The sequence below is a fragment of the Astyanax mexicanus genome, chromosome 5, assembly GCF_023375975.1.
Source record: "Astyanax mexicanus isolate ESR-SI-001 chromosome 5, AstMex3_surface, whole genome shotgun sequence".
Taxonomy (NCBI): domain Eukaryota; kingdom Metazoa; phylum Chordata; class Actinopteri; order Characiformes; family Acestrorhamphidae; genus Astyanax; species Astyanax mexicanus.
The window spans coordinates 44,226,100-44,238,735 of NC_064412.1; the positions used below are offsets into that span (position 1 = coordinate 44,226,100).

At 39.5% G+C, this 12,636-nt stretch overlaps 1 protein-coding gene and 1 long non-coding RNA gene across 3 annotated transcripts in view; one reads left to right on the plus strand and one right to left on the minus strand.

Moving 5' to 3' along the window:
* The window catches only part of esyt1b (extended synaptotagmin-like protein 1b), a 160,273-nt gene that overhangs the window by 64,220 nt on the left and 83,417 nt on the right, over positions 1 to 12,636 (minus strand). For both annotated transcript variants that reach the window (XM_049479369.1, XM_049479370.1), the window contains 2 exons: positions 1,522 to 1,617; positions 1,237 to 1,308 (listed from right to left, as the gene is read on the minus strand). In XM_049479369.1, the coding sequence (XP_049335326.1) occupies positions 1,237 to 1,308; positions 1,522 to 1,617 (168 nt within the window). The remainder of the gene's footprint in view (positions 1 to 1,236; positions 1,309 to 1,521; positions 1,618 to 12,636) is intronic.
* LOC125802204 (uncharacterized) overlaps positions 5,406 to 12,636 on the plus strand; it is a 162,184-nt gene continuing 154,953 nt past the window's right edge. Inside the window, exon 1 of the long non-coding RNA XR_007439198.1 lies at positions 5,406 to 5,651. This is a non-coding gene — a long non-coding RNA (uncharacterized LOC125802204). The remainder of the gene's footprint in view (positions 5,652 to 12,636) is intronic.

The following is a 12,636-nucleotide window of genomic DNA, read 5'->3' on the forward strand; positions in this document are numbered from 1 at the left end:
TTCTTATAGTAGTTCCTAAAATTCAGAGGAGATGCCCTGTTCCTGATGTTCCCAGCCTGGGTCTCCACTGCCCGCTGTGTTGCATTACTGCTCTACAACCCTGCACTGATCAACATTAAAATTAACTTCATTATCAATTATGTGCTCATCACCTTTTCACATTGATAGATTAGTACCTGTTAATACATTATCCATATCTTTCCATTATTGTGCCCATTACATTTTTATATTCATAAATTAGTACCTGTTACATTAGCTATAGCTCACATTATTGTTTAGACTGTACTGTTGTTTTGTTCTGTTATTTGTTTGTTGTTTGTTATTTGTTTGTACTGAGCAGGTCAACCCGAGTGGGATGGGTTCCTCTGACAGATTCTTGGTTCCTTCCAAGGTTTCTTCCTCTTAAAGGGAGTTTTTTCTTGCCACTGTGTCCCAATTAAAATTGGCATCCCCATGGTGCTGCTCATAAGAGGCGTAGAGGTCCCACTGACAAAGCAGACTTTGCAACAGCACATATGGATGTGCCACCCTGGAGGAGTTGGACAATTTGTGCAACCTAAAAGGGCTGCAGGAAATGTATATGCTACCAGTAATGACAAGAACACTAGCAAAACACAATCCTAGAGAAGAATCAGTCAGGAAGGAGGAAGGAGAGTATGTTTGTCTGTGGCCACCCCCTGCAAGACCTTTTTGGTGGTTGCTCCTCTGGTACACCTGTTGTCATTTTCATTTACCAAAAAAGGTAAACTTGATTCACAATCATTTATGCTTCTTAACTGGGCAAGCTGGTAACGCTATAGTTTAACTCATATTTTGTTATAATGTATTAATTAAGTGATCCTTTCATTTTTTGAGCAGTGTATGTGACAGTAATAAAACACACTCAGAAAGGCCACTTGGCGGCTTACAAATAGACACAGGTTACAGACGGCCATCACTACACCCCCACTAAAGCCTTGCTTTAACTTAAACTGCTGAAGAACAAAAACAAAAATATATGAAACGAGTTTATATTATGGTTATTATATGGGTTATATGGGTATTGCCCCCTTAACCTAGATATCACTCGAGCAGTGCTCCTAAACAAATCCACAATAATTGTGTAATGCTATTCAACATGGATATGAATGGACTATTTCCAACATCTTCTGGAATCCACGTCAGAAAGACTGAATCTGTTTTGAGACAAAAGGAGGCTCTACCCAGTATTAGTTTATATGAATGTATAAGTCTTACTTTGCTTTCTCGCATTACGTCTTGCAAAGAGATCTGCACCTTTGGACTGGGATCCTTATTGCCCTTCTTCATCTGAGAAAGGCACAAAAACAATAAAATACTGGAAATTAAAAAACACAAACATCACCATTTGTAAACATCAGGCTATTACTCCAAATTAAATCTTAATTAGACTTAATTAAATCATTTTTATTTTATTTTATTATATTATCACCCTAAAGCCACATATATGCTGTTTAGAAGCAATTATTCAAAGGAACAGAGAAACGGATGGGTGTTACTCACAGGAAGTCCTTCCGCCTTGTCCAAATACACAGTTAGGATGGCTGCAGAGGGAGGGACTGCTGTTTTACTCAAAAATGTCTCATTTTTCTTGAGAACCTGAGAAAGAGTGTGAGAAATGAGAAAAGATAAGTATAACACTATTCATAAGGACAATCCAAAGATACCAAAGTGGCCCAAACTCACAAAGCAGCTAAGACAAATATGGGTCCAGACCTTTCTTGAGTAACAAAGATAACAATGGCAAGGAAAAACTCCCTCAGTCTAAGAGGATGAAAACTTGGTGCTAAACCTTGGACAAAAGAGGCAAAGAAAACCAGAAACATTTGCAACTCCTCCTCTGCCTTTCCTACTTCTCCTCTCCTACCCTCAGAAGAAGGTGGAGGAATCAAAGAGAGGAGATGAGCAGGAGGAATGGAGAGAAGCAGAAGTAATTGGGAAAATGGGACAGCTGATCCTATTCAGTTATGATGTTGACTACTGATGAACAGAGCCAATCACAACGCTCACTTTCAACTCTAATACTACCCAGCCAATCACATATATGGTCATCCTGGTAACAATGTTAATTGTGGACATTTAACATCTCCTCATTGCAGAAAAAATACTACACTTCTAAAAAAAATATGAAATATTTGCCAATTAGATAAAAGTAGATGTGTAATTTTTTTATATATATATTATTTACGTTTTATTTGTTCATAATAAGTGATAATATATGTTCAACAGGCATGTAAGTGTTTTATAACTACACATTCACAATTTAAAAAATTAATTCATTAATAAATAATTAATTTAATAAAAAAAGTGTGCTCAGCTGCTTTGTAGGTGTGGCCACAGAAATGTCACTCCAAAATCTTTAAAACATTTTCTGGATAGGATACTGGGCTGCATCTTCTGTTAGAAGCCTTTTCGAGTAGAATTTCATCTCCTACGGTATTCAGACAGGCAGCAAAATAGTGTCATGAAGGAGAAGAGGAGGATGGGTATTAATTTTTTGAGGCAGCCATTGTTTTGCACATATGGGTGCAGCCAGACTGATTAGTCCCAACCAGGCACATTAAAAAAAAAAACTGCCTCAGCTCGCACCCACTAAACTGTGAGCAATAAGGCTGAGGCCAGAGCACAGAGATACTCACGCTTAAAAAGAGACTAGAGCCCAAAATTATTGCCATCTTGGCAACAGAAAACACAGGTGCAACACTGACTGAATATAACCTAGACAGACATCAACAAGTGCACAAACCCTTAATGGCAAAGGTGCACGGTCAGTTCTGAAGAAGAAGATTACTATTCATGGGGTGAGGGTCCTTGAGCTCGCTAAAAAAGGACTAGCAAAGCGCCTGTATATGTTGTAACTTCACAAAACATTTATCCTGAGTTAGGAAAGCCGCTGTTTCTGCTTGGGAGAAAGTGGCTGATGTTCCTGCTACAAGTGACCACATTGAACATTGCAGCCTGTAAGAAACCCAGCTTTTCGAGAAGACTGTACTAGATCGTCAATTCCTATGTTAATGATGCGCAAGCTGATGCTATCAAATATGCTAATCCCTGAGGAAAAACATCAAATCAAAACACCTAACTCCACACGTTCACTGGGTCACATTAGATCAGTGGCGTGCACACATCGACATCAGGTGGTGCACCACCAACTCTGCCCTTTATTAACCAAAGTGCCCTTTTGAAACTGAAAGTGCCCTAAACAACTGAATAAGAACTGCGCGCGCCAATCCCACAACACCCCCCCCCCCCCCCCCGTCGACAGCTGATTAAGACCTGTACGCACACCAACAACCCCCCCACCCCGTCGACAGCCTCCGAGCACCCCCCACCTCCGAGCACTTGACCCCCAAAATGTCTGTGCACGCCACTGCATTAGATAGACTGCTGCTCGTGCAGTGTGGCATATTTCAGGCTAACCCTGTTCTCACAAGTCCATCATGACTATTACAGATGCGTTCGTTGCTGCTCACACTGCAGATTTTAGCAGCATGGCCGGTTAGTGTGGGGCACTCTGACTCTGATTGCACTCTGATTGCCTCCATACTCTGCACAACCAATAAGCTGACTCGCTGTTTGTGCTAAAAGGCAGGACTTTGTCCAGGAACAGGCTCCATGATTAGCGTTAGGGGAAATCAGATTTATACCGCAGTCAGTGGCCTGTCTCCTTATTGATGAGGTCTCTTGTGAAACTAAGTAACTCAGCATATTAAAATATAGACCCTTTCAGATGAATATTCATGAGCGTAGGAAGTGACGAAGCTGTTCCTAGGATATATCCATTTAGCACTAAACAGCGTTCAAAACAGTGGATGTATCTATAGTCACTTCTCTTTTTTGAGTTGTTAGCTAGTTCATTTATTGACAGAATGTCGTAATTAAAGTTAGGACCATGTTGTTTAGTTGTTGGGTGTTCCCTGAGGCCAGGAACAAACTTGCTTTCAGAAATGAAAGTGTACAGATTCCCAAAAGACAGAGCTCAGCGAATTGCCTGGATTGCTGCTGTGAAGAGAGATGGCTGGGTACCGTCTAGCAGCACACATTTTATCTCGGGTAAGTTAATTTATATAAGGTATTACATACTTGGTTAAATTTTGCAACTGTTTTAATGGTTAAACTAGCTAAATTTATCCATGTTTTTGCTCGACGCAAGTCATAAACAGCGTTAAGATAATGGACCACGGGCCGTTAGTTTAGTGTACTAAGCCTAGTAAAGTGATAGTAAAATATATAGTAAATAGGAAAATTGAAAACATTCGGGATAAAATTAAACAGATAAATAGCACATCCTCTCTGGTGTGGCTGATCTAGAACAAAACCCTGTTACCGAAGTTAGGTTGGAAGTCTTTAACCCACTTCCACAGCTAGTTCAAAATGCTGCAGCCAGGGTCCTTCCTAAAACTAGAAAATTGGAGCATATTAGTCCAGTCCTATAAGCACTGCACTGGCTTCCAGTCAAATTCAGCATAAACTATAAAATTCTCCTGTTAACGTATAAAGCCCTACACAGGCTCGCTCCTGAGTATTTATGAGACCTCATCTCCTCTTCAAACAGCACAACCCGCACACTTGATGCAGTTCTGACAAAATGACTAAAACAGGTAATACCAGATATAATTAAACCACTGTTAATGATAGTAAACTCATCGCTCGCCCTAGGCCATGTACCCAAAGCCTTTAAAAACAGCTGTAATTAAACCTCTGATCAAGAAACCAAATCTTGATCCTAGTGTACTGTCTAACTATAGACCTATTTCAAACTTACCCTTTATTTCTAAGATTTTAGAAAAAGCTGTAGCCCAACAACTTTGCTCTTACCTGCAAAGAAGACTATGAAAAAAATTCAATCTGGATTTAGGCCTCATCATAGCACTGAGACAGCTTTAGTTAGAATAACAAACTATCTACTTACAGCTGCCGACCAAGGCTGTGTTTCCCTACTGGTACTTCTCAATCTGAGCGCAGCCTTTGATACAATAGATCATCCTATCCTTTTAGAAAGATTAGAGAACATGGTCGGTGGAACAGGAACGGCCTTATCATGGTTTAAATCATACTTAACTAATCGTTATCAGTTTGTGCGGATAAATGATATGTCTTACAGTTATCTTATAAGTTAAGATATGGAATTCCACAAGGCTCTAAATTAGGACAGTCATTATTTACATTATATATGCTCTCATTGGGCAAAATTATTCGAAAACATGAAGTAAATTTTCATTGTTATGCGAATGACACGCAGCTCTTTATAATCAGCCAAACCTGATGACAGAGTGAGAATTAAGAAAATCGAGGATTGTGTAAAAGATGTAAAATTGTGGATGTTGCACAACTTAGATCTCAGGATGCTGTTTTTCAGTAGTTCCCAAAAATTCAGAGGAGCTCTGCACAAGGAAGAGCTTTCTCTTATAAAACGCCTCAACTCTGGAATAATCTCCCCGAATATGTTCGGGACTCAGACACAGTCTCAATCTTTAAGTCTAGACTGAAAACTTACTTGTTTAGTTTAGCTTCTGGTAATTAATGTTTCTCCCTTTAGATAAGGCTGCAGATCCAGGGGTTCATGGACAGAGGGAATTGTGGTAAACTGAGATGCTGGTGCTGTTGTTCTCCCACTGCACACGCTCACTCAGGTTTGTGGACGGTGGAGTGGGTGGATGCCAGTGTTTCAGGGAGCCTCCATGTCTATGTTACCTTCTGGCTCTCTCCCTTTAGTTAGGCTGTTTTACTCAGATCTGCCGGAGTCATTAGATAATTACTGATAATATTTTATATTCTCTGTTTTACAGAAATCCAGTCAAAACTAATTCCATCTCTCTGGCTTCCTCCGAGTTACTGACTGCCCATCTGTCTGACCTGATACCGGTGGGTGTTGGACCCTCAGGCTCTCATGTCTCCTGTCTGGCCAGACTGATGGAAGTTTCTGAAGTCAGCTCTTCTCCACCACCAACCACAGATCAGCTGCTCATCATCCATCTCACTCTCCACTACTGATTACATCCAGACTAACATCAACTCTAACTGCTTCCATTAGTGGTGCTGCTTTACTCCTGAATATATAAGACCTATGTGGATGTTTAAAGACTTTTTAAAAATAATTTAAAAGCCGTTTGACCAGTGGTAGGATGGTCCCTCCTCTTATATGTAAGTCTTGGTCCTCCCAAGGTTTCTTCCTCCTCCTGCAGCTCTGAGGGAGTTTTTTCTTGCCTCTGCTCTCACTGGGGGTTCTGTACTGTGTATTTTCTAGGTTTAATGTTTTTGCCTGATTCTTTGTCCTGTAATCATGTTTCTGTAAAGCTGCTTTGTGACAACACCAGTTGTAAAAAGCGCTATACAAATTAATTTGATTTGAATTAATATTAAATCCACATGAATAATCACTTCCAAAAATTAGTAAATATAGTATTTTATTAATATAGTGTTCTTAATTCGATGTAAAAGTGTAAGTAGATACAGCTCTTAAAATCAATACAACAGGTAGACATTAAAATATATATGCATTACATTGTATGTGTAGTGTAATATTACATCTACGCTCAAGTTGAAGCATTAGAGAGCACCAGACACTTGGGTTTAATTGGATGAATATTTAGATGAATATTTTAAATCAAAATGATGAACTAAGGGTTTATTTGGTTTAGTAAAGTAATTCATTGAGGTTTGTTTGTGTGTCAGATTATTATCCTTTTATGATCTCTGTTCATACACTGAACACAACCAACAACACAACAATATGATGTGCCTGTTTAACCTTACACACTCCTGCTGAAATTTGTTTGTTTATTTTTGCATAGAACATCATTTAGGGTCACATTTGCACTGGCATGTGCTCTTGACCATTAGAAATTGAATATTAGAAATTTTATTATAATTTTATGAGAATTTCTAACAATTTGAGTTCACCTGGTCATGAAATGGTTGTTACAAGAGGACATTTGAGGCATAGTCTGATGCAGGTATTTCTGAAAGGATGACTAAGTGTTTCTTTGGTTTATTTACTTTGGAATTAAGAGAGTCCAATAGTAAAAATATTTAACTTTATCTGATTAACTTAGACATATTTTATTCTAATAGTTTATGCCATTCTTTGTGTTTCTTCCTTTCTATAGGTAAGCCATCAGATGACCCTCTCAGTCCTGATTACATCCCATCAACGCTTCCTTACAGACCAGACCCATCCAATAAAATCGACCGATATCAGTGGTCAATTAGAAGAGCAAGTGCAGCCCAGTCTATGGAGAGAGCAGTGGAGGACATGGAGCTGGATGCACGTGGACCTTATGTGACCAACTTCACAGATGTGTCTGCTGGAACTGATCTCTCCATGAAGGATACTGCAGAGTTTGAAGAACGATTGAAGAGCCTGGAGACAAAAATGCTCATAATCTCTGATCCAAATAAATTGCTGGAAACATCAGTAGATCTAAAGAATTATCAGATAATCAGATTTTATACAATGGGATCTTGCATACCGGTTTCATTGCAGTTGTGGAAGAGTGCAGTCAGGTGCATCAATGATTGCAGTGAGATTTACATTGACAGACCAACCTCACTCCGTGCAAGAGCGTTAACCTACTCTAACTACAAATCCCACAACACTATCAAATTTCTTGTTGGTGTTAGTTTCAAAAGCCTGGGGCGGCAGAGCCAGTGACAAAACCATAACCAAATCGTCCAACTTAATTGATTTTTGGGAAGATGGTGATGTAGTTTTGGCTGAGAGTGGATTCAATTTCCCAGAGTATTTTGCCACTAAAGGTGCCCAGCTTCTCATACCAGCTTCGACTCGAGAACGAACACAGCTCTCAGGACTGGAGGTGTCTAGGTCCAGGCAGATGTCAAAAATGAGGATCTATGTTGAAAGAGCAATCACATTCTGCGTCAGACACTTCCTATAAGCTTAGTAAAGCGAAGAGACAAAGATACAGTTGGGACTGTTGATAAAATATTAGTTGTTTGCTCTGCTTTATGTAATTTGGATAAGCCACTGGTTCAGTAAGTGTGTGAAAACACTCTTTGGAACATTTTTTATTAAAGCTGAAAAAAAAGTAAAGTAATGGGTTGATTCTACGAGATTACGTTTAAAAGATCACATTTGTTTGCAAGTAGCTTAATTATCCAACACTTGACAAATAACATGCTGTCCTGTAATGAAATATTTTTTGTCCTTAAAATACAATGTTAGGTAAAATAAACTATTCATAAATACATGCTGCTTTGTGTATTCAGGCAGACCCTTACAGTTAGACCGTTAAAATGTGTTTCAGTGTTTGCTAGAATGTTCAAAACCAGATGTTATGAAATTAATTGAGGTTTGTTTGTGTCAGATTAGGATCCTTTTATGATCTCTGTACACACACTGAACACAACCCGATCTCCCATGACTGTCTTTTCAGCCCTACACATTTAAGATGGGACACCTGCTGACATGTTTTGCATTGAACAACATTTATCTTGCGGTCAGATTTGCACTGGCATGTGAGCTTTGCCATTAGAAATTGTTCCTTTAGCTTGTGCATGCAAATTTCTCTGAGAATGTGCTGTCGGAAAAAGTAGTCAAGTTTTGGTCTAATCTGAGCTCAGTACTCTTCAGAGAAGTTTATTCTCTGAATGTGACAGTGTCACATAGTAGTAGTTGTCCATATTACAAAGTAGGATGTTTGGAGTTGGATGTAGGAGTTCACAGACTGCCATTTGCCCCTGTATTTGTGTGTAGTATGCATGGCTCTTTTTCAGCTAATTATTTTGCTCTAGACAAAAGTCATTTTGGTGGCTTCACTTACAGTCATTTGAGCATATTTTGCAGGGCATTTGATCTCAATCACAGCTGATGGGCAGCTGAGGGTATTTTGGATTAACCACCAACCCAGTGTCCTCTACCTTTAAACTCTGATGGCAGCTTTCCTGGTTTGACATAAATACCTCTTTAGCTAATTTTTCGTTCCCCCTACCCCAGACTAAAGCGGCTGTATTTTTGCTGGATGTGTATCCCATGATTTTTGATGTCACACTTGCATGAGCTGTTCTGCATTTCACCACCATGCCTCTGTTCAAACCACAATTCATAGTTTGATTAACCAATTGTATGTTCATATATACTAAATGACAAAAGCATGTTTTCCATTAAGTCATCAAGCTCCTGTTCAAGTTCAGTTTCAGAAAGAGTGCGGTATTTATCATTGAACAGGTGAGTAAGTGGCTTTGGGATTCCTGCAATCTCACTTTGTTTTGATTCTTCTACAGCTAACTTTCTCTGCTCATCTGTAATGGTATCAGACACTATTGTGTGTGTGCACACCTCTTGTGAGGCCATAGCTTTCACACCAAAAGCTTCAGCCATCAGAGTATTCTGACTGCTCTCTCTCTCTGCCATGTTTATGGTGCTCTGCCTGCTGTTCACTTTCTGATGCAGTATCTGTATCACTGTTGTGCCACTTTTTGTACGTAACCATATACATGGTTCTGATATCACAGATGGGAAATTTAGATCTTCCCTTACACACTGTTCCACAGCCACAAGAGCTTCTGCGACATGACTGCAAACTTCACCTAATCTGAGAGTCACAAACATTGAAAATCAGGTCATCACAAGCAGATTCTCAAATTGTTCTTTAAACAAGTAAACTATGGAGGACCAAAAATGACATCAGTATGAATAAATAAATGCACATATAAATGTAGAAATAAATAAATATATAAATAAATAAATGTTGAAATGAATAAATATATAAATAAATAAATACATGCATAAATAATTGTATAGGTAAATAAAGAAATTAATAAATATATTTATTATTCATTAATTAATATATTTATATATTCATTTATATGTGCATTTATTAATTCATTCATTTATTCTAACCTTTCTACATTTATTTATTAATTTATTTCCATTTTCATATATTTTATTAATTTACCTATACAATTATTTAAATGTTTATATATTTATTTATTTCAACATTTATTTGTTTATTCATTTATTTATATACTTCTACATTTATATGTGCATTTATTTATTTATACTTCTGTTGGGAATGTCCCGTGGTATAGTTTAGTTTTTTATATTTGTTTAATTATCTGCACAGGAAAACATTAATAAATTCCTGCAAATGCAAATTAAAACTGCAGATTTGTTTCCACTTATTTTGCATACTTTATATTCTCATAGAAAGGGCTATAGGGTTGGGGTTTAAAAGAGAAAGTAATTTGAGTGAGTAGTCACTGAACTACATAGAATACAGTACCACACTTAAGATTCACTTCACTGTTTGCCTTGTTAAATTATTTGTCTACTTCATTCTATTGTATAGCCTATCGTGCTACATAAATTTGGCGTCCACAAACAGGATACATTTTAGTGTAGAGCTCCGGTCTTCTGACCACTGTATATAGAAAGTAGAGATGGAGGAGCTATGTCAGAAGTTGTAAGATTTGCAAACCAAGTTTGCTGAACAGTCAGCACAAATGAAGGATCAAGCTAATCTTCTAGAATAAGCAAGAAGTGAGCAGAGGGAGGCACTGTCTATGGCTAAGGTAGTCACTGAGAAACAGGCTTGTTTTCAGCATGGTGCAGCTGCAGTGTATATACAGAGGGATAGGAAATGTGCAGACTTCAGCGGAAGTCAGGGACAGGGAGAGTTATGCATAGAAGAATGGAGCACTTCAATGAAGTCCTACTTCAAAGTGTGTAAAATTCCAGATGAGGATCAAGTTGAACTGCTCAAGCAACACGTAAAAGGGGAAGCAAAGTTGACTGTTAGGTTCATGTTGGAAGACTGTGCCACAAATGCAAAGGTCTTTGAGGTCCTGGAAGAAGTGTATGATAAAGCCCCCATTAGCACTAGGTTAAGGGAATTTTATGACCAAAAACAAATGGCGGTAGAGAAAATGAGAACATATGTCCTTCAGGAAAAACTACACAGAGTGAAAACTTATAATCCCACACGCGTTTCTAATTTAGAGACTGTGCTGAAAGAGCAGTTTGTGATAGGGCTGAGAGATGATTCCTTACGACGAGAAATGAAGAGACAGTCAAAGGGGCAGCCAACACTATCATTCAGTTCCCTCATGCAAGCAGCAATTGAATGGTTTGAAGAAGAGGAGCTTTCTTCAGTCACATCTGGTAGGGGCCACACACGTGGAATAGTAAATGTTACTAAAGCAGAAGACCCACCATCTGCACTGTCTCTGCAGTCACTACATAAAACAATCCAGAAGCTGGCTGCTCGACAAAAGAGTTCTTTAAAGCTATGCAGAGAATTGAGCAATGTAGCCCTCCCATTAGCGGACCACGGAGACCACCACTAAAAGATAGTGAGGGAAGGCTGATTACACATGTGGGAGGCCTGGGCACACAAGCCGTGCATGTCATAGCAATGAAGGACAACACAAAGCTAGTGCCATTTCATCTGATATAGCAGATCAAGGCAGTGCTGAGAGCAAGGCACACGTATCTGTTAACACAGCATCTGAAGGGCCTGACACAATGTTTCCTTTATAGGTAAAAGAAGAGCCAGAGGACACATTTGGAAATTGCTTTACTATAGCTGTGTCAATAGATGGAGTGATCTAAGATCTGAGTCACACTTTAGGAAGCAGTTTGCGGATAGGGGACTTTCTCCTGCCAAGTGGGTTAAGCTAACCGCAGCAAATGGGTTAGAAATCCCTGTCATTGGGTGCCTATATGCTGACACAGAGTGCCTGGGGAAGAAGCTAATGGGAAAGTGTGTGTTTGTGTTGCGAGATGACAGGATTCAGGCAGAGGAAAGAGGTGGTGTCCCTGACATAATGGGGATGAATGTCCTTGGTGAGCTTCGTAGCCTGTTTTCAGGTGTACAGGGGGTCCAGATGATGAGCCGGCATAAGCCACATAGGGGGTCACTAGCTTGCATCGTGTTACTGCTGAGATAGTGAAGGAAGAGCAGGTTGAGGGTCCAGAAGGAAGGATGGGCTATGTTAAAGTGGCAGGGAGACAGGCTGTTGTCATTCCCTCAAGAAGTGAAACAGTCATTGAGGGGTGCTGTAAAGTCCCTCCCAAGATGAGGTGTCAGATACTGGTTGAGGCCTCATCAACTGCTAGCTCGGGGGTTGCTAGTTGCCAGTGTTCTAACACGCTCAGTCGATGGAAAGGTCCCAATAAGACTTCTTAACTCTAGTAATGAACCTGCCATTCTGCAGCCAAGATCAAGAGTTGCTGAGCTATGCAAACCACTAAAAGTATTGCCCAAAGAGCTGGTGACATTTGAGGAAGCTGCTGGAGAGCTGCATGTAAAGGCACTGGAGAAAACACCAAGAGCTGAAGTAGAGAACACAGAGCCACTGTCTGTCCCTGTGCAAGCCAAACTTCAGGGGCTCTCCTCAACCCAGGTTGGTCGACCTAATCAACTGTTAAAGAAACACCAGGCTGTATTTTCACAAGATGATTGTGACTATGGTTATACTACCACGGTGATGCATCGCATTCCAACTGACAGTTCACATCCTATCAAGCAGCGCCACAGACAAGTTCCCCCCATGTATTTCAGGAATTCAAACAACGTGTCCAGAACCTTGTGGCACAACGGATTTTGAAGGAGAGTACTAGTCCTTGGGCCTCACCAGCAGTGACAGTAATGAAGA